Raw genomic sequence first — 20,138 nt, 5'->3', positions numbered from 1 at the left:
TGGCACACTGTTTCTCATTTATGTTTTGAAATTTGTACTGGCCTTTGTTTGTGGTCACCTCATGTACTTGTTCCTATGGTGTGTTGGTTTTGTATTATTTGTGCACTTTATGAATGTTATGTATAATGTGCTGATCAGTTGATTTCTGTTTAGGATGTAACAATGTCATATTCAAGAGTGAAATATTCTTCCGGTCATGTGCATTTAAACACTTTCAATTTTAAGTTACCATTTCAAATTGAAACCAAGCTTAAAACTGGTTTATCACCTAGTAGCACTCCTAAATATGCTCTGTTATAAGCTGTCCTTATAATGTAAATTGTTTTCTCTAGTAGGCTTACAGGAGGTGAACCTCAGTACAGTGATAAGCTTATATACATAGAACTAACATTGTAGATTTAGGGGGGGAATTGAATTCCTCCCCTAAATCTAAAAACTGGGTTTTTTGCGTTTTGTTTTTTTTTTGCGTTTGGTTTTTGTCGAGTTAAAAAAAAAAAAAAAAATCCCTTGCTGGTTTTGACCAACTGGTGTGACTGTTTTCAGGTTAAAAAAAAAAATTGCCATTCAATTTGAAATCTTGTAATGCTGCCCCCGCGTGCTAACTATTGGTCAAAGCGAGTTTTTTATGGGAGTGGAGGGGAGTGTTTAACGCGGCCATCTTCAATATAAAAAAATAACGCTGCCACCAGTAAACTGTCGTTTGGTGACTGCATAGCATCTGGCTTTGTGAGTTTTCTGCATTGCATTGAATTGTCATACATTAGCATTACACTACACAATATTATTTTAATAAATGCATACTGCATTTTTGTTTAAAACTAATTTAATACAAAACACTAGATAATACACATTAATACATGCATACCCACTTTTACAAACACATAACACCCCACTTCCATACGTACCTATAGATAGCTATTCCTATTTTATCTCCATCTTTAATTTTTAGGTGTATTTTGTGCTGGAGTCTGTGTATATTGTTTTTTTAAAACTGTTGTATTTATAAAAAAAAAACATTAGTACATACATACCCACAAAATCAGTGTATTTGTTGTTTTTATTGTATGTTTCTTAACTTAGTGCAAAATCATTTTTTAGGTTTGTAGTGGCACGAGGTTCCAGGTCCTCTATTACAATCTCATACAGATTGTAAATTGCTGAGTAGGATAGGCAATAGTTTTCTCACCTCCTCCTCGGGCAAGCGCCTGTTGCAGTACAGACGTGGCCTTGGGGGTTCTAGTCTTGCCTCAATTGATAATGCTGCCATTACCTGTGCACCATTCTCTTCCAGAAGATCTCTCTCTTCTACACTCACATTCACACCACATTCATCAACATTCTATCCAGCCACTCCCACATTTGCATTGCATCCAAAGCAGTCTCCTCCATACATGCAGCATACATGTACATCCACACTGTGTCCACGAATGGCTCCATTGAAAAAGACACTAAACCACTAAAGAGAGAATAATTAAACTAAACAATTAACGATTGCTTTACACAAGAAAATGTAGGAGTCAGTCCTGTTTGTGCAGGGAAAGAATGGACCTGTGAGAAAGATTAGTTTACTAGGATATTACTTTGGTTGAAGTGACTAATTTATATGTATTTTTAGCTTATTAAATGGCAAACACAAAATCAAACGATACGATATGTGATCTTGGAAATACTCGATAAACCAGCAGAAATCGCTTCAAGTAAAATGCAGAATAATGTTTGTCCAAAAAAAATTCTCAGCCAACAGCTCTTTCTCCAAAATGCTCTCCTTCACCACTGCCAACATCGGTGATTAGAAAATGAAAACAAGTGTCTGTTCTATTTAAAATAAAGGACTGCACCATTAAGCTACTTTTCAAAGGGGGAATAAGTAACTTTTTTTTTTTTGTTTACATTTTTTTTAAACTATATTCCTACTTTTCCTTTTTAAAAAAAAAAAAATAAGAAACTACTTATTTGTGTTTTATACCTTTTTTTTAGTACATTTTTTTATATTTTAAAACACTTTTTTTTTTTTTTTTTTTTTTTTAATTTTTAGCACACCCCAAAGAGGTGCAAGATAAAACTGCAGATTGGACAGTTTACCGTGCCACGTTAAATAACAATTGAATAGCTTTTAACATGGCTGCCTCCCGCCCACCCTATACTTTCAATAGATCGTCTACTTGTCCGCAATAGGACCGTTTGAGAAAAAAGGCGCGTTAAAAATTAAATTGACTATCGTGTAAAGTTAACACGTTCCAAAATGATTGAAAACTGCATTAAAATCAATTGTCGCAGTGTTAAAAAAAAAAACTGCAGTCAATTGAATATCCCCATTTAGTGGTCAATGTAAGTTCCCAGAGCTAGTCTGAAATGAAGAATGCTGTAAATTCACGAAGTCAAGAAATATGCTGAAGTTCCCTGAGAACAAGTGATTGTATAAGTGGACTAAAGAGCACAGCTGGAAGCCAGACAAATGTAATACACAGTGATGTAACTGGCCACTTTGCTGGTTGTAAACAGAATTGGAGACAAAAGGAAAATTATTCCCTGTCAACTTGTGATCAGGGGCCTGGGAAAATCTGATCATGTGACCAGATATACATGTTTATTGGTCAGGTCAGTAGATAACTGTACACAGACAACAGGTGACATGTGTATCTGATTTATGGGCACATGCTAAAATTATTTGGTCTATTTTGTTTGCCAGTCTATTTGGGGTGAGGCTTGTGGCTGTTTCTAGCAAATTTGTTGAATCGTTTTTTTGTGGCCAAAATATTACTTGCACTCCCTGGTAGAATAGCTTTCAAGCATCTTTTCACACAAAATTTCTGTCACAAATACATATTTTGATGGAACTATAGAGGAAAAAAGGGCCCTCCCTCCTCTTGTCAACTTGTCTGTTCCCACCTCATCCACCCTGTACCTCTTTGTATCTTTTTTTGTTCTTTAACACATTTTGTACCTCGACTATTATCTATCTGTACAGTTTTATGGTTTATGCTTTTTTGAATGTCCAGTATGTTGCCTGTTGATCCAGTGTCTTTCTAGTGTGTGCCACTGCGGATTTTCATAACTTAAGTATTTGTAGTGGGTTTGAAAGCTTAGAAACAAGTTATAAATACGAAGAGGCTCTGCTTTGTATGTCTCAAATTATATGCATTTTTAAATAACACTTGTATGTGTATTACAAACAAAATACGTTGGAATGCATTCATTGATTTGATTTCATTGATTCATTTGATCAGTGGTATAAGAGCTATGTAACACTGTAGCAATTATAGCTGTTTACCTGGGTTTGTGAAACAATGTTACAAGATGTAACTGTATTCATGTGCTATTCGGTGTTGCGCCATTTGCGTAGCTACTCTCTTTGCGTATATGCGGCTCCCACAGTTACATGTGATTGCATCACCACGCTCCTGCTGCGCATGACGTCACATCCGCGACTAGGCGTACGTGTTCGAGAATTGAACATTTTACGCCGCCAGCGTGACGCAGCTTCTATCCCGTTCGTCTAGCTGAATGGCATTTTCTTGTTCCGTCACGTCGTTTTCGTAGGTACGCAATTGTCGCAGCAGTTGCAGCGGAAGTCTTGCGTTATTTCCGTAGCGTACGCGTCGTGAATATAGCACTTACGCCTGCTGTTAAATCGGTGGTTGGCGGCTTTGCGCAGTTTCCGTAACGCCGGTTCTCCTTGGCGGGCCCTGGGTCGGACGGTGAGACGGCCGCTTGTGACGCTCCGGGTGTGTATATGGCTTTTATCACGATAGTGTGTCGCGCTGTGTGTGTGATAGCCCTCCACTGGCTGTGTGCAGCGGGAGACACCGGGGAGGTGGAGTCCGGGGCCTGCAGAGCTGCCCCGAGCCGGCGCCATTTTCTGGGAGAGGAGGCCCGGGGGTGGCTCTGTGTGTATACTGATATCTGTAGCGATATATGGGGCCTATCAGTGTTTGTACTGGGAGTGTTGTGTTGTCCCCTCCTTCATTGTTTGATAGTCATGTACACACATCATAGTGTATACATAATACAGTACATGTGGAGGAATGATATTATCATTACATGGCACTCATTATTCATTCCATGATTGGTGTAGCAGGATCCTCTTTGCTATTGGATGCTTTAATGTATTCATAAGCCTTGTATGATATGGGAGAGTCTCCTATGCTTGATATGCTTTGTCTGTCTGCTTTACTAGTGAAGGTTATGTGTCTGGTAACAGTGTAATGTGTTCACCTTCTGATAAGGGTGTGCAAGCATGTGTGTGCTCCTGAAATTCTCCCATTACACAGCTTTTGTTTGGTCTCTCCCAAGGTACTTTGTCATCCGCTAGTAAAACCTATAGATCTGTCTTGCAGGGAGGGTTGCAGCGGAGCCCTGGGCCATCTGTTTACTGGAATTGCTGTATCACTAATGATGTCAGAAAAAGTGCATGGGAGAGAGCCTGCAGATCGTGTTTTGTTTTTTAAAAAAAATGTGTCTGATTTTTGCGAAAAATAGCATATTGGCATATTGTAGGTTAACCGTAACACATATACAGAGGTAGAACTATTATAATGTTGACAAAAACTGCCCGATAATATCAGAATGCTGTGGTCGGAAACTAAAACAAATGTGAAATCCCATTTGTATATGTAACAGATATCGGTAGATATCCTTATATTGTGCCTGTCTTATACAGCACCTCGAAGAGCAAACAAATGTTATAAGTTACTGCGCTAGCTGAAATTTTTTATTTTCCAACTCAATCTATAATATATAGAAGTTGGACTGTCTATTGGATTGCATTGTAGAGATGATTGGTAGTTTGTGAGTGCTGCCTGAAGTATTTCATTTGAGCAGCTGGGACTGTTTTTTTTTTTTTTTTGGATAGGGCAAATGTTTTTTTTTTTTTTTTTAAATGATTGAATAAAATGTACCCTTTAGTAGCCACCATGCATTGATTGCACTAATTATACTAGACTGCATATTTTCCTTTGTTTTATGCTGTAATTTGTAGTATATACTTTTATCACTTTTGTGCATATTAAGGACCGTTGCATTGTGAGTTCTACTTTTGAAAGGAGTCACAATTTGTGCATAAGTCATTGTAATAGAATGGTCTCTGGGGAGATCTGCTATCTGGAAGGGCTAGCAAAATATGTAGTGCCCAAGGTCTTTGAAATCCTCATGATATTTATTATACAAAAGTCTATTGATGGCATTGGCTGGTGAGCCCTGTTAGTAAGAACTTTAACAACACAGACGTTGAAATTTAGGATTGTTTTTGATCCATTTTCGGACTGCGTCCTAAAGCTGTGTCACTTATTCTGTAGCATTACAGGAATTTAGGTAAATTTTGAAGCTCTTGATGCTGGGAACTTTGGGGGATGTGTACACAATGGCCTATTAGATTTAGTTAGCAATGTTTTGGGGTTTTTCTCTCAATCCATTGTTTTGCTGTTCTCCACAGGTGGACTGGCCCTGCATGCGATGGGAGCTCTATCATGTCAGCCGAGACTGGGCTTGGTACACGTCTGAGGGCCACATCTGGAATGGGCGACGGAGTTGAAGGGGCTCCGATGTCTGGAGCCCCGCAGCCTGCACCTCCTCAACATCAGCTGCCGGTTCCCCAGTTGGCTAACCCCCCTCCTCCAGATACTATTAGGCCAACACAATCCAAGCGGCAGACCAACCAATTACAGTACCTTCTGAAATCCGTGCTGAAGACACTATGGAAGCACCACTTTGCGTGGCCGTTTCAGCAGCCTGTGGACGTAATCAAACTTAACCTGCCCGTGAGTACAAGCACTTGTTTATATGGAGTCTTCCATGGGGATTGCCAATGTGTACATTTGTTTGTTGAAAAGTGGCATCTTTACAAAATCATTAAAGATCTTGATCATGTTATCTGTATTATCAACAGTGTTGCTGTAAGTACATACGTTTTACATTTTTGCAGTATTGTGTACTTGCATAACATCATCTTCTATACATTTAGCAGGGTTTTTGGCTACCATTCCATGTAATAGTGCATACATACAATGGGGTATTGGATGCAATGTGTTATAAAGATGGACATTTGACCCTTGGTCTCGGGCTTCACAAAACAGGTTGTGTATAAGGGTGCGATCACACAGGTTATTCCTGCTATGCTTGATCTGAGAGCAGAGGGAGTGTTTAGTTTAATTTTGGCCACACAAGGTTGCTTTGGGCTTCACGATGACTTGTTAGTGTGGGAGATAGAGGTTGTCTTCTGACTGATTTTTGCTATGATTGATAGTCATTATCTGGCATTTTGAGGCCACACATTGCTGTGATATTTGCTTTTGTGTATGGTTGGCTAAAGACCACTTGCAGCAAACTCGATTTATTTATTATTTTATGTTTTTATATTTTAAATAACCATTGTACTCAGGTTGTCCTTGCATGGTTTTTAAGTAGTTTGACATATATATCTGATAAGTCATATGTGCACCAAGGCTACTTGTGAGTTAGATGTTGAACAAACAAGTGGGATGATTCATGTCAGTTTAATACTATGAGTAACACTTTCTCATACATTCTTAAACTATGCTTATGCAGTGGACGCAGCTGCAGTGTTATATGAAGACATCTCCTGTGGCTATGGGCTGTTGCAGGGCAAGTTCTTCCCTCTTTATGCAATTTGTGCACTTAAAGGTGTTTTATCATTTTACCGGTTTAGATTGACAGACTGGAATTAAAAAATCTTTAAGACATACGCCTCCAAAATTCGGTTTAACCTCTCTCCTTTATTGAAAGGAAAGAGGCTTGTTATTGGGCTACTTAAAATAAAAAGGTGATTCAGTAAGGACACATTCTTGTAATGGTCCTAGAAGTTTTATTTATTAGGTTATTACTTTTTAATGAGAAGTACAGTTGTTTGTTTTTGGGCACTGGGGCCATGGGTTCGATTCCCAACCATGGCCTTATCTGTGTGGAGTTTGTATGATCTCCCAGAGTTTGTGTGGGTTTCCTCCTGGTACTTTGGTTTCCTACCACAGTCCAAAAGCTTACAGGTAGGTTAGACTGTTAATGTGGTAGGGAATGTAGGCTGTAAGCTCCACTGAGGCAGTGATCAATGTGAATGACTAAATATTTTCTGTTAAAGTCTGCGTAATGTGTAGGTGCTAAATTTATTTTGAATATTTTTTATTCTTTAGTTAACCTTTAGTTGTAATGTAGACATTTTAGTATCTTGACAGAATTTAAAGGGACATTCTGTCGAAATATTTTATGTTTTGAGAAGGGCTACTTTCTTTAGCTTTCCTCAGTCAGTAAAACAAGCTTGTACAAAAAAGCATGAGATATTATCAGCGCTATACTGATCTGCTTCCTAGTATGTGCACACTGAAAGGTGGTTCTCCCTCTCCTCATAAAACATAAATGGTGTACATACATTAGGCGCCAATCTTAAAGCACATCAGAGTAAGAGGCAGTTTCCTTCTCTATGGTAAACACCGATAGTACAATTCATTTCTCACTAAAACTCAAAAGAAATCAACATAGTGTAATATATTCTTTCCAATTTAGTATAGATAGATTAGGAGGAGTCCATATAAACACCATTCTCATCTATCAGCACATGGGGCCTGATTCATTAAGGATCTTAAATGAAGAGGATCCTTATTTCGGTCTCCTGGACAAAACCATGTTACAATGGAAGGGGTGCAAATGTGTGTTCTGTTTTGCACAAGGGTTAAACACGAACTGTTTTTTTTCATGTAACACACAAAAACTTGATAGCTTATTTGTACACTGAAATTTAAAGATATGTGTGTGTTACATGAAAAAACAGTCAGTACAGTGCCATCTTTTCCATTGGGCACGATGGGCAGGTGCCCGGGGGCCCCATAGGCAGGGCTCTTGATTAGAATAAATAATCCTGCAAAAGAAAAAAACCTGCAAAAAAAACCTTCAAGGGTCTCTGAGCAAATACATCTATCTATCTCTACCTCTATATATCTATATCGCTATACATCTATATCTATCTAATAAATAAAATATGTATGTGTATGTATGTGTGTGTGTATATGTGTGTATATGTGTGTGTGTATATATATATGTGTGTGTATATATATATATATATATATATATACATACATATATACACGCACGCCCGCCCTGGTGCACTGCTTTGCCCGGGGGCCCATAATGTTGTTAAGATGGCCCTGAGTCAGTACTTAACTTGTGTGCAAAACAGAACACACATTTGCACCCCTTCCATTGTAACATGGTTTTGTCCAGGAGACTGAAATAAGGATCCTCTTCATTTAAGATCCTTAATGAATCAGGCCCATGGTGTTTATATGGACTCCTAATCCATCTATACAAAATTGGAAAGAATATATTACTATGTTGATTTCTTTTGAGTTTTAGTGAGAAATGAATTGTACTATCGGTGTTTACCATAGAGAAGGAAACTGCCTCTTACTCTGATGTGCTTTAAGATTGGCGCCTAATGTATGTACACCATTTATGTTTTATATAAAACAAGCATGTACCTCCTTAAAAATTGTACAATGCTATGCAAACTTCTAATGCATTCAAAATCGGCAGCAATAAGACTATCTACATTTATATTGGATGGCGATTTGGTACAATACACAGGATTGTTCTGTCGCTTTGTAGATGCTTGTACATGAGCAGATGGCCTGCGTGACCAGCTATGTATCGTATATAACCTCACATGTTCTGCACACATCGAGCAACTGACCATTTCCTGGGTGTTGTGGGATGCAGTTGGAGCAGCCGGATGATAATTGGTCTAAAACTATGTAGTTAACCATTGCTGTATGGACTATTTCAAGAGGGGTTACACCTTCTCACGACTTTTTTTTATATGTATGCAGTCTCTTACAATATATCTTAACACCATACAAACCTCAAGTTGTCTTTGGTTAGATGTGTCTGGTACAAGGTACTGCATATACCTTATGTTTGTCTTTTGTCTTTTATAGGATTATTATAAAATAATTAAAATCCCAATGGACATGGGCACCATTAAGAAGCGTCTAGAGAACCATTATTACTGTAATGCCCAGGAATGTATCCAGGATTTCAACACGATGTTTACAAACTGCTACATCTATAACAAGGTGAGTGGCGGGGTCCCTGCGTCGTCCTTTGGCTGCTGGGCACATTCTGGTGGCCACATATGCTGCTTGTTCCAGACGAGCTGATGATGCCCTTAACTTTGCTGAAGACTGGGGAAGGCAGTTACAGGGAGGTTTTACCAGTTTTCACGAATTCATACCAAGCCCTGTAGTAAATGTAATAAGAACACCCAAGTGTGTACTTTATATGGAAAGATAGCAAAGATAAAGAATTTGCTTTGCGATCATAGCCATCACAATCACATAAAAATTTTGAAAAACAAAAGTTGAGAATATTAGACCTGTTTCTATATTGTCATTACACTGACTTGCTGTACGTAACTTTGCTCCTAGCGTGGGGATGATATAGTTCTAATGGCTGAAGCCCTGGAGAAGCTTTTCCTACAGAAGATTTCGGAGATGCCCCAGGAGGAGACTGAGCTGTCAATTGTTCAGAGCAAAGGACGAGGCCGAGGGAGACGGGAACCAGGTGACTAGGATAGAAAGGGAGATGATTAGATGGAAGGCATTGCACTGTCAGGAGTTTGAGAACGTACAGATGTGTAAGTGTCTCCTGTGTCTTCCAGATGTTGCAGTCATCCCTATGAGAACTCGGGTGCCATCCATAAACCAAGGAGACAAGACCCCCTCAAAGCCTCCAGTCACAGGTAACTTAATCTGGGTAGGAATCTGTCCCTTTTAAGCGAATATAGTAAAGTGTATTAAAACGTTGTCCTGTCTGCCACATGCTACTGCTGTACTCAACATTTTGTGTAAATACTCTGTATACCGTCAATCAACAGCTGTGATGTTACTTGCTGCAGTGGAATTGTTCAGCTATGAACATAGGTGCTATTGCTACACTTCATCAAATCATTTACTCTGTACAATTAAATATAGATTGCATCTGCACTTCCTTAACCACTTGGTTTTTCCTCAGCTGTCTCCAAGCCTGCAACCTCTACTGCTCCTGTTGTGACCCGGGCACCTACCCCTCCACAGACCCGTACCCCACCTGCCCGTCCCCCTACCATCACACAAGCTCCTCTTAAGTTTTCACCTACTGTCACTCAGGACCTGGTAGTGCCCACAACAATACCCGCTGCTGCTGCTGCTCCTCCTCCGCCTGTACACAGTCATACATCTATCATCCCGTCTACCAACCAGGCCGGGAAGGTGGGAAGAACGGTGAGTTCAATTACGTCAATTGTCAAGATGACTCGTTAGAATTTCGGTGTTTAGTAGTGTGAAATGAATTTCCTTAGGTCTATGATTTCATGATTTTGCTTAATTAATAGAATACAATATTGATGAAAACGAACATAAATATGATTTGGAGTCTGCTAATTTGCTGGTGTAAGATGTCCTATAATGCTAGATGTGTGTGTGTTTTTTTCTTTCTTTTTGCACCTTTTTTCTGTTAAATTATTGCTTAGTTGGTAGTTTGAGTTCTGAAAAGCTGCTGTGCTATCATTTTGTGACTGTAAATATATGCAGTCATGTGAATAAGAATGTACACCCTCTCTTGAAGTCTATTTTTACATATTGGGACACAACAATCAATTTGGTAAATAACCCACAACAGATTTTATTTTGTCATTATTTATTCTACAACTTGAAGAAGCCATGTGTGAAAAAGTAAGTAGACTGGCTGGGTCCCCCTCTTATTCCCTCCCTGCACTGTAAATGTGTATGTGTGTGAGTGTGTATCAGAGGGGATCTTAAGGGTGAGGGCACAAGTCCTCTGGTCCCAAGTAAGGTGGGGGGGGGGGGGGTTTGATGGGACTATGGGGCTACCAGCCGCTTTGGCAGGTTTCTAGTGGAAGCAGTGTCAGGCAATTGAGAGAGCCAGCTGCAGGGCCAGACATGTTCTAAATGAACCTAGAAGGCATGTTTGCATTCTGGGACATCCAAGAGGCAAAGTGCCGCAATGGAGCTCAGATCTATGGTTGCCAGTGATTCTGCGCTATGCCCCTGGGATCTGACACTAAACCGCCTCAAGCTGAATCCGATTTGTAGTCTGAGCTAGATCCCAGGGACAGCCCCTAGCAGTTGGGATGGGTGGAAATTCTAAACATATGATCCTCCAGCCCAGACTCTGTGACCAATACAGACTGATCCCCATGCACTGATAAGAGAATCAGCCTAGATTGTTTAGAGAGGCATACTTTACCCTAGCCCTGGTGTTTAAATTGTATAAAACAATGGCTAGTAGCCCAGTTAAAACTGTTTAACATCACTATCTTCAAGTGGTGTAAATGGATAGCTCTTGTGAGTAAATAAATAGCATTAGTTCTGCTATGTTCCTGTAATGAACAGATTAAATCGCACACTTTAATCCATTCCCGACTGCTCTGCTCTGAAAGAGGTGCTGCAGGAGTTACAGAAGCAAGTGGTTCCAGGTGCATGTTATGGAGCAATATTCTCCTACCGTCGGTGCTCAGTTAACCCTCACAAAGAGCAAGTAGCTGATTACACAGCGGCACCAGACGTCTAGTTACTGGAAATTGGCAAAACCCCCATAAAGCATGGTATACAATGGAATGGCAGAGTAAGCCCATCCTATCATACACTTAGTGCTTTCTATTGAGGTAATTTGAGCCAGGTGCTGCTAATTAAGTGCACTTCATTATTTAATCATCGTGAAGCACCTCTATATAAAAGTAGAAGCCCTGGCAGTTATTACTGGAGCATTCAGTCTGTGCTGACACCATGTCAAGGGGCAAGGACGTCTGCAAGGATCTCAGAGATGCAATTGTTGCTACTTCTCAGTCTGGAAAGAATAAGGTCATTTCCAAACAATGTGAAGGCCATCTTTCTATAGTATATACAAATGGAGAGCATTGAAGACAGTTGTCATTCTTTCCAGGATTTGGGCATCCCAGTAAATTCACCTAAAGATCACACCATATAATGCTTTCAGTTTGATTATCATCCAAAAAAGAATGAACAAGGGAAATACCTCATACCAACGATCAGTCATGATGATGGTGGTGGAGGAGATGACTTTGGGGTTGCTTTGTAGCTACAGGACCTGGATGCCACTCAATCATTGAATCCACTAAGAGCCCCTCTTTATTGCTGTGCATTTTAGAAAATGCTATCTTTCTGACAACTGAAGGGTGACTGAAATTGGACCATGCAACAAGACCGTAATCCTACCTGCAAATCTACAACTGAAAGGCTGAGAGAAAATAATGAAGGTTTTAGAATGCACAAAGTCCTCAACCCCTTTGAGATGCTGTTGCAGGACTTCTTAAAAGAATGGTGCATAAACCAATTGCTTTTAAACATCAATGAACTGAAGGAGTTGAAAATAGTCTGCAAACATACCTCAAATATGTTAGACTAATTAAACTAACAGAAAACAATTTTGTCAAGTTATTTCTGCTGAATCACAGGATGTTATTTTTTTCACACATGGCTTCATGTTGGCTTATCTTTTTGTTGAATAAACAATGACAAACTAAAATCTGTTATGGGTTATTTGTCACGTGATTAGATCAAATTGTAGGACTTGGTGAGGACGCAATGATTCTGTCCTGATATGTAAAAGCACAGTTTAGAAAGGTGTACTCATTTCCCACATCACTGTATGTGTAGTATTATCATATATGGACTTGTAAGTTCCGTACTTATGACTTAGAAAAGATTGGTTCTGTATAGATTGCAACTTTCCTACCGGCATCGTGTTTTGATGTGACATGCTCTCTCTAATGGATCCATCTTGTTAAGAAATGAAATACATTTTCTTACCAACTGACACCTACAATTTCCCTGTTCTACAGCAGTAGGTTGTTGTGTGAGATGCATGGCTTTATATTGAATAGAAATCCGTTATCATTTATTGTATGTGCATAGCCCTTGTTTACTTAGGAAGACGGCATTTGTAGTCAAGCTGTTCTTTGTGACTGTGTAATGATTGGGCCTCATTCTGCTGCTGACACTGTTTCTCTACTTATCAACCACAGAAAGGGGTAAAAAGGAAAGCAGATACTACGACCCCCACTGCCCATGATCCGCTACATGAATCCTCCCCACTTCCTAGTGACTCTAAGCCTCCTAGGGCTGGACCACGAAGGGAGGGTGGTCGTCCGCCCCGACCAGCAAAGAAGACTGAGGTGCCTGACTCCCAGCTTCCTGCACCTCCTGTACTACACACCCCGACGCCACCTCCATCTGCCCCAGCAAGTAGCAGCAACAAGATCCCTGAGCAGCTGCGCTGTTGTGCTGGAATTGTCCGTGAAATGCTTTCAAAGAAACACACGGGCTACGCCTGGCCATTTTATAAACCCGTGGATGTCGAGGCGCTGGGATTGCACGACTACTGCGAGATTATCAAGCATCCCATGGATCTGAGCACCATCAAGGTGTGAAAAAATTCTGTGTAAATTAATCCATCATATCATTGCTAGGTGTTTATTCCTGTCCACACTTTTAGACTGGGGCTGTGTCTTGGTGTGAACGTTTAGTGGCCCTTTCCTTCGTTTTTTTGTTTTGTTTTGTTTTTGTTTGTTTTTTTTACTTCTATTTATGCAAACTGGAGATTCTCTAGTATTCATTTTTATATACCAAGCCACACATATAAGAGCAGCCCTCTACAGAATGATTGTATACATTATTAACCACTCTGTATAACATTTAAGAACACTGACCCTCCACCCCCCTCCCCGAGTCCACCTGTGTAGACCTGGCTGTGCTGCTGACCAGTTTTGATCGGCTGCCCTTTGTTCTATTGTCCCCAGACGAAGCTGGAGAATATAGAGTACCGGGACCCCCAGGACTTTGCCTCTGATGTGCGGCTCATGTTTTCTAACTGTTACAAGTACAACCCTCCAGACCACGAGGTGGTGGCCATGGCCCGCAAACTGCAGGTAACAAGCCGAGGGATCAGTGCACCTTTCACTTTGTGAAAAGCAGTATTTTAGGTTATGTATGAAAGAAGGAATGTGCGGGGGAAACAAATATCTTGCAGGGAACTTGGTGGGGTTAGGATAATAATTGGTAGGGCAGAAAATGTATGTCTGCATTCCTCAAAACACCTCCCTGTTAATGGCAAGAGGAATGGGGTGGATAAGTGATGAGTTTGTTATCTGCCTCACAGGATGTGTTTGAAATGCGGTTTGCCAAGATGCCAGATGAACCAGAGGAAGCCCCAGCCCCAGCACCCTCACCCACCCCTGGTCCTCCTGCCCCATCCATCAAAGGCCCCCCTCATACTTCCAGTGATAGTAGCAGCGACAGCTCTTCTGATAGCGAGAGCACTTCAGACAGTGAAGAGGAGAGAGCACAGAGATTAGCGGAGCTTCAGGAACAGGTGAGCAGGTGTCATGGTAATAAAGGAATCTACACCGTTTGATAATACAAACTCTGTCATGGAACAAAGAAATTAAAGGGTTAAATGTATGTGCAAGTTGCTAATGGATGCAAGTAATGGTCCTAGGTTTAACTGGCCATCTTTGTTTCCCGCAGTTAAAAGCTGTACATGAGCAGTTAGCGGCCCTGTCTCAGCCCCAGCCAAACAAACCAAAGAAAAAAGAACGTGAGAAGCGGAAAGAAAAGCACAAAAGAAAAGAGGAGGTAGAGGAGCCGCGAAAGAACAGAGTCCGAGAACCTCCAGCTAAGAAACCCAAGAAAAGTGTTCAAGGACCGGTGGGAACACCGAGGTGTGTTGGTATCCATAGCCATATAATTGTCTGCCTATTTATTTTATCTAGCTGTATTTATTCATCTGTGTCTGCTCTCATCTTGACAGCATAAAGAAAGAGTCTACCCCACCAGTAGCACGCCCACCGCGACCTGCACCTCCCCCTGCGCCCTGTGAGTCTTCAGAAGAAGAGCCACAGCGATGTCGTCCTATGTCTTACGAGGAAAAGCGTCAGCTAAGCTTGGACATAAATAAACTTCCGGGGGAGAAGCTAGGTCGAGTAGTACACATCATCCAGTCTCGGGAGCCGTCTCTAAAGAACTCAAATCCAGATGAGATTGAAATAGACTTTGAGACCCTCAAACCGTCCACACTTCGAGAGCTTGAGAGATATGTCACCTCTTGCCTGAGGAAGAAGCGAAAACCACAAGGTGGGGTGGCCTTCTAGTAAAAGGAAAGGCAGTAGAGAACGGGGAGTGATTGCTGTAGGCAAAGATTTAAATGTAATGTCGGAGGGTGTCTTCTCTTATGCTTAGTGCGGGCTTCATAGTATTTTTATCTAGGAGGTGTATTGAAAGAGTACAGACTTTGCCCCTCCCACATACTTATAGTTGGTGGCCATACTGTAGTGTTCAGAGTTTCTCAATCTATTGGTTGGTCTTCCAATTTTGTTTAGGGACTGCTACTGTGATCTACTTTTTACAAAGTAATTATGTACTGTTTTAGTTTGTTTCCTTAATTATGTGAATAGTGGAATCACTCACGCCGCTCCTTCTCCGCCTCCCCTCTCTGTCTTGCCTTACACTGGCTCCCCTTCCCCTACAGAATCCTTTTCAAACTCCTTTCCACCACTTACGAGGCTCTCTCCCAGTCTAATGCCCCTTATATCTCTAACCTCCTCTCTATTCACACTCCCGCCCGCTCCCTGCGCTCGGCCAATGATCGCCGCCTCCCCTCCACTCTAGAATCCAAGACTTCCCCCCGCACTGCCCCCCTTCACTGCAGCGACCTCCCTCGCTCCATCTGTGTCTCAACCAATCTGTGCTCCTTCAAACGGCTACTTAAAACTCACCTTTTCCTTAAGGCCTACCAACCATCCACTTAACCTCTCATCTCTTCTGCTTGTTCTCCCCTGGCCCCTCTTTTCTGTCCCCCTTGCTTCACTGGCTCCCTTCTGTGCCTGGTTTTGTTTACCCTCCCTTAGGATGTAAGCTTGTATGAGCAGGGCCCCTCTTCTCTCCTGTCTCCATACCTGTTCTTCCGCTCCGTCTCTACTGTATTTGCCTGCCCAGAGTTTCTGAAGTATTGGTACGGTTTTATCCTGTATAGTATACTGTTCGTACCGTGTACGGTGCTGCGGAAACTTTGTGGCGCCTTACAAATTGATGATGATGATAATAATTATGTTAACGTCTGAATTTTGAATTGAGAACATAACGGCAAACTAATTTCAGTATTCTATTGAAGGTTGACAACAAGGTCTGATTTTTATTATTTGTTGTCTCCACCTATTTTTCTTCACCCACTGTTTTTGTCTCCAGATAAAGTTGAAGCTCCCACGTCTGGCTCCGGCAAAGTAAAAGGCTTCTCGACTTCTGAATCTGAAAGTTCTAGCGAGTCCAGCACATCAGACAGTGAAGAGTCCGACCCAGGTTAGACAATATGTCATTGGTGGCTAAAACCTATTGAGCATGGAACAAAGCATTTTCATTTTGCAAATTAAAAATCATTAGGACTGGTGAGACTTGGATTATACTAGAACATGAACCTTCTCTTTGAGACAAACTGTAGCTGGAATGATTAAATCCTACCATGTCTGCAAGATGAGTGTCTGGCATTAGGAATCTGCGTATGTTTGAGTATTAAACACATCTCCGCTGAGACATGTAACTAACCTCCTTTTATATTTTTACAGAAACAGCCCCGAAACAGAAAAAAAAGAGTCACTCAGGGAGAGAGTCTAGAAAGGTAACTGTTATGTCATAGAAACAGATCTCCATACAACCCTATAGCTGTGCTGGGGTGGAGGAACGATTGCAGAACAGGGATTTCCTTGTGTGTGTTGAAAGTATACAAAGAATAGCCTTGTACACTTGCATTACACATAGTTATGAAAATTGGTGAAAAGGTAAGGTTCTGTAACCTATAGCAACCATTTCAACCATTTTTGTAAACTACTAGAAAAATGTCCATGTGGATTGGTTGCTGTGGGCTATAGCAGCGATTTCCTGTGCACCAGCTTGTCATTAATGTTCCCCTTTACTCTGGGAATCTCTACGTGTAAGACATTACCACTTGACTTTCATTTTGCTTCTGGCAGATTTATGTGGCTGCCAATGCAATAAAGTGTCCCCTGAAAACATTTGGTTTCTGAACTAGTCCCCTATCTCTGCAGTGGTCATGTGCTGCCAGAGAAATGGGGAGGGAGATTCCACTATTCTATAAAAATTTCAAAGCATCTTGTTATGTCGTGCCGTGTGTGACACTGTTTCCATGACACATTCCTGTGGCTGTCAGAGTAATCGTGACTATTTAGATGGATTACAACCCTGTAATTTGCCATTATCTAAGCAACACCTGAAATGATGTGTTACAGCTAATTTGTGACTTAAACTGCCATTGAAAGCAGATAGGCTGCAGGTTTTCAGGATATAGAGATTTTACAAGTGAACCAATCGTTCTCTTGGAGGAAAAGCTGTAAACAGTGATTTTACTGGTGAAATATGCCCTTTAGGCTTCTGTGTAATGTGGAAATCAGGGCGGTTTGATGGCAAGATTAATTTATTTTTTTTTCTTCAGTTTAATAAACACAAATATAACTTCAGTTCACTAACTGTTTTTCACTTTACCTTTCCACAGAATCACCATCAACCCCACCCTCCACAGCAGTCTCTTGTCCCACCTCCAAATATCCTCAAGCCGCCCTCTCCCACCCCTCCACACTCGTATCCTCCGACTCCCATCCTGGAGACGTCCCACCCATCTCTTCATCACCCTCTGCATCCCGCTAGTGTTTTTGAAGCAGTTACGGCTCACTATGGGCAGGCAGGTCTGCACCTACCGCCACCTGATCTTCCATCCCACCTCGCAGGTGGTCTGCCAGAACGTTGTTCTCCGCCTCATCTCAACCAACATGCCCTTGTTAGTCCTCCAGGTAAGAAGCATTTAATTTTGTGATATAAGATGTATAGGAATGAAGAAGTTAATAGCACTAATGTCTCTAATATAATTGTTTTTTTTTTTCACAGCTCTACACAACACCATGCCCCAGCAACCATCGCGCCCATCAAATCGTGCAGCCGCCCTTCCTCCTAAACCTGTTCGGCCACCATCTTCCTCACCACCTCCCCCACAAACACATCACCAACCTCCCCCTCATTCCCAGCATCACCATTCGCAGCCCCCTCATGCCCTGCTAGAAGATGATGGTCCACCTTCTCCTAGTAGTGGTCTCCCTCCATCCCCTATTCAGCTTGGCCCTGCACAGATGGCCCATTACCTGCAGCAGCTCCAGAAATCACAGCAGCCTCCTGCGCAGTCTCCTCTCCAGCCACTCCTCACATCTGTCAAAGTGCAGAACCAACCACCACTGACTGGTCCGTCGCAGGCCATACGGCACCTCCAGAACCTGCCTTACCCTTCTCCTTCCTCTGTTAGCACTGTTGCCCCTCCTCCTCCCCCACCTCCTCCATCATCCCATGTGCACCAGTTGCAGACACCCCCTCCAGCCTCCCATCAGCAGCCAGCAGTGCAGGTACCACCCCCGCCCCAGCAGCAACACCCAACTCTGCAAAGCACGTTGACTGCTCCACACCAACAACATGTGCAGCACCAGCAGGCTAAGCCACAGCAGGTGATCCAACACCACCATCCTTCTCCACGGCAACAGAAACCAGAGCCGTACCCTGGAGGTGAGGATAGTACCTGTTATTTTAAGGACAGGGTGAAATAAATGTTGGGATGATGAAGAATAAAGAAAAATAATTTGCATTTTTTTGATTTCTCCCTTTCGGTTGGTTTCCAGTTCATATGCGGGAGGCTCCATCTCCTCTCCTCCTCCACTCGCCTCAGGTTCCTCCATTTGCAGGCCTGGCACACCCACCCTCACCGCAGGCTGGGCTGTCCAAAAAGCAGGTACAGATTTTACTTTGTATTTCCCTTTTTTCAGTCGTCTTGTGCTTTCTAGCATTCTCATACCCTTTGTTCACCATTTGCATTTTAAACACAGCCTGTTTTTATCTCTGCCCGATAGGAGATGAGAGGGTCGTCGGTGTTGCAGCCTCAGCCGCTGATTGTGAAGGAAGAAAAGCGCCACTCGCCCTCTCTGCGCCCAGAACGCTTCTCCCCGGGCATGAGGAGTGAAGCCCACAAGCTTCCCGAGTCCCTAAAGAGTTCCAGCCATATACCGCCACGTGAGTTGTGTGATCTTCAGTTTCTGAGGAAATTTCTCTACATAGAAAATATAACTTGCCAATGCAAAGCTTATTCTGGAATTCATTTGTGTGATGCTGTCTGCAGGTGGATCTATGTACTACTAGCTACATACAGTCATGGCCAAAAGTTTTGAGAATGACACAAGTATTGGTTTTCACAAAGTTTGCTGCTTCCGTGTTTTTAGTGTCAGATGTTGCTATGGTATACTGAAGTAAAATTACAATCATTTCTAAGGTGTAAAAGGCTTTTATTGACCATTTTACATTAAGTTTATGCAAAGAGTCAATATTTGCAGTGTTGATTCTTCTTTTTGAAGACCTCTGTAATTTGCCCTGGCATTCTGTCAATCAACTTCTGGGCCAAATACTGACAGGTGACCCGCCCATTCTTGCCTAATCAATGCTTTGAGTTTGTCAAAAATTGTGGTTTTTGATTGTCCACCCACCTCTTGATAAAGGACCACACATTCTCAATGGGATTAAGGTCTGGGGAGGTTCCTGGCCATGGACCCAAATTTGGATGCTTTGATCCCAGAGCCACTTAGTTATCACTTTTGCCTTATGGCAAGGTGCTCCATCATGCTGGAAAAGGCATTTTGTCACCAAACTGTTCTTTGATGGTTAGGAGAAGTTGCTCTTGGAGGATGTTTTGGTACCATTCTTTATTCCTGGCTGTATTCATAGGCAAAATTGTAAGTGAGCCCACTCCCTTGGCTGAATGGTCTCAGGATTCTTTACTGTTGGAATGACACAGGACTGATGGTAGTGCTCACCTTTCCTTTTCCAAATGCCCCAAACAATCTGAAAGAGGATTCATCAGAGAAAATTACTCTACCCTAGTCATCAGCAGTACAATCCCTGTACCTTTTGCAGAATATCAGTCTGTCTCTGATGTTTTTCCTGGAGAGAAGTGGCTTCTTTGCTGGCCTTCATGACACCAGGCCATCCTCCAAAAGTCTTTGCCTCACTGTGCGTGCAGGTGCC

The 20,138-nt window shown here is 41.8% G+C and overlaps 1 protein-coding gene across 5 annotated transcripts in view; it reads left to right on the top strand.

Moving 5' to 3' along the window:
• The window catches only part of BRD4 (bromodomain containing 4), a 38,281-nt gene that overhangs the window by 9,920 nt on the left and 8,223 nt on the right, over positions 1-20,138 (top strand). For 2 of the 5 annotated variants that reach the window (XM_075206970.1, XM_075206972.1), the window contains exons 2-17: positions 5,432-5,756; positions 8,940-9,077; positions 9,429-9,564; positions 9,662-9,742; positions 10,015-10,262; positions 13,046-13,444; positions 13,820-13,948; positions 14,179-14,391; positions 14,547-14,740; positions 14,830-15,152; positions 16,263-16,373; positions 16,637-16,689; positions 17,581-17,875; positions 17,970-18,632; positions 18,746-18,855; positions 18,974-19,133. In XM_075206970.1, coding sequence (XP_075063071.1) covers positions 5,466-5,756; positions 8,940-9,077; positions 9,429-9,564; positions 9,662-9,742; positions 10,015-10,262; positions 13,046-13,444; positions 13,820-13,948; positions 14,179-14,391; positions 14,547-14,740; positions 14,830-15,152; positions 16,263-16,373; positions 16,637-16,689; positions 17,581-17,875; positions 17,970-18,632; positions 18,746-18,855; positions 18,974-19,133 — 3,544 coding nt within the window. In that variant the 5' untranslated portion in view covers positions 5,432-5,465. Of the gene's footprint in view, positions 1-3,629; positions 3,726-5,431; positions 5,757-8,939; positions 9,078-9,428; positions 9,565-9,661; positions 9,743-10,014; positions 10,263-13,045; positions 13,445-13,819; positions 13,949-14,178; positions 14,392-14,546; positions 14,741-14,829; positions 15,153-16,262; positions 16,374-16,636; positions 16,690-17,580; positions 17,876-17,969; positions 18,633-18,745; positions 18,856-18,973; positions 19,134-20,138 lie in introns of those variants that run through there. The other 3 variants (XM_075206971.1, XM_075206973.1, XM_075206974.1) reach the window with 3 other exon arrangements.

This window comes from Mixophyes fleayi, chromosome 4 (assembly GCF_038048845.1).
Source record: "Mixophyes fleayi isolate aMixFle1 chromosome 4, aMixFle1.hap1, whole genome shotgun sequence".
Classification (NCBI taxonomy): domain Eukaryota; kingdom Metazoa; phylum Chordata; class Amphibia; order Anura; family Limnodynastidae; genus Mixophyes; species Mixophyes fleayi.
The sequence above is the reverse complement of the archived record's forward strand: the minus strand, read 5'-3'. Positions and strand labels throughout refer to the sequence as shown.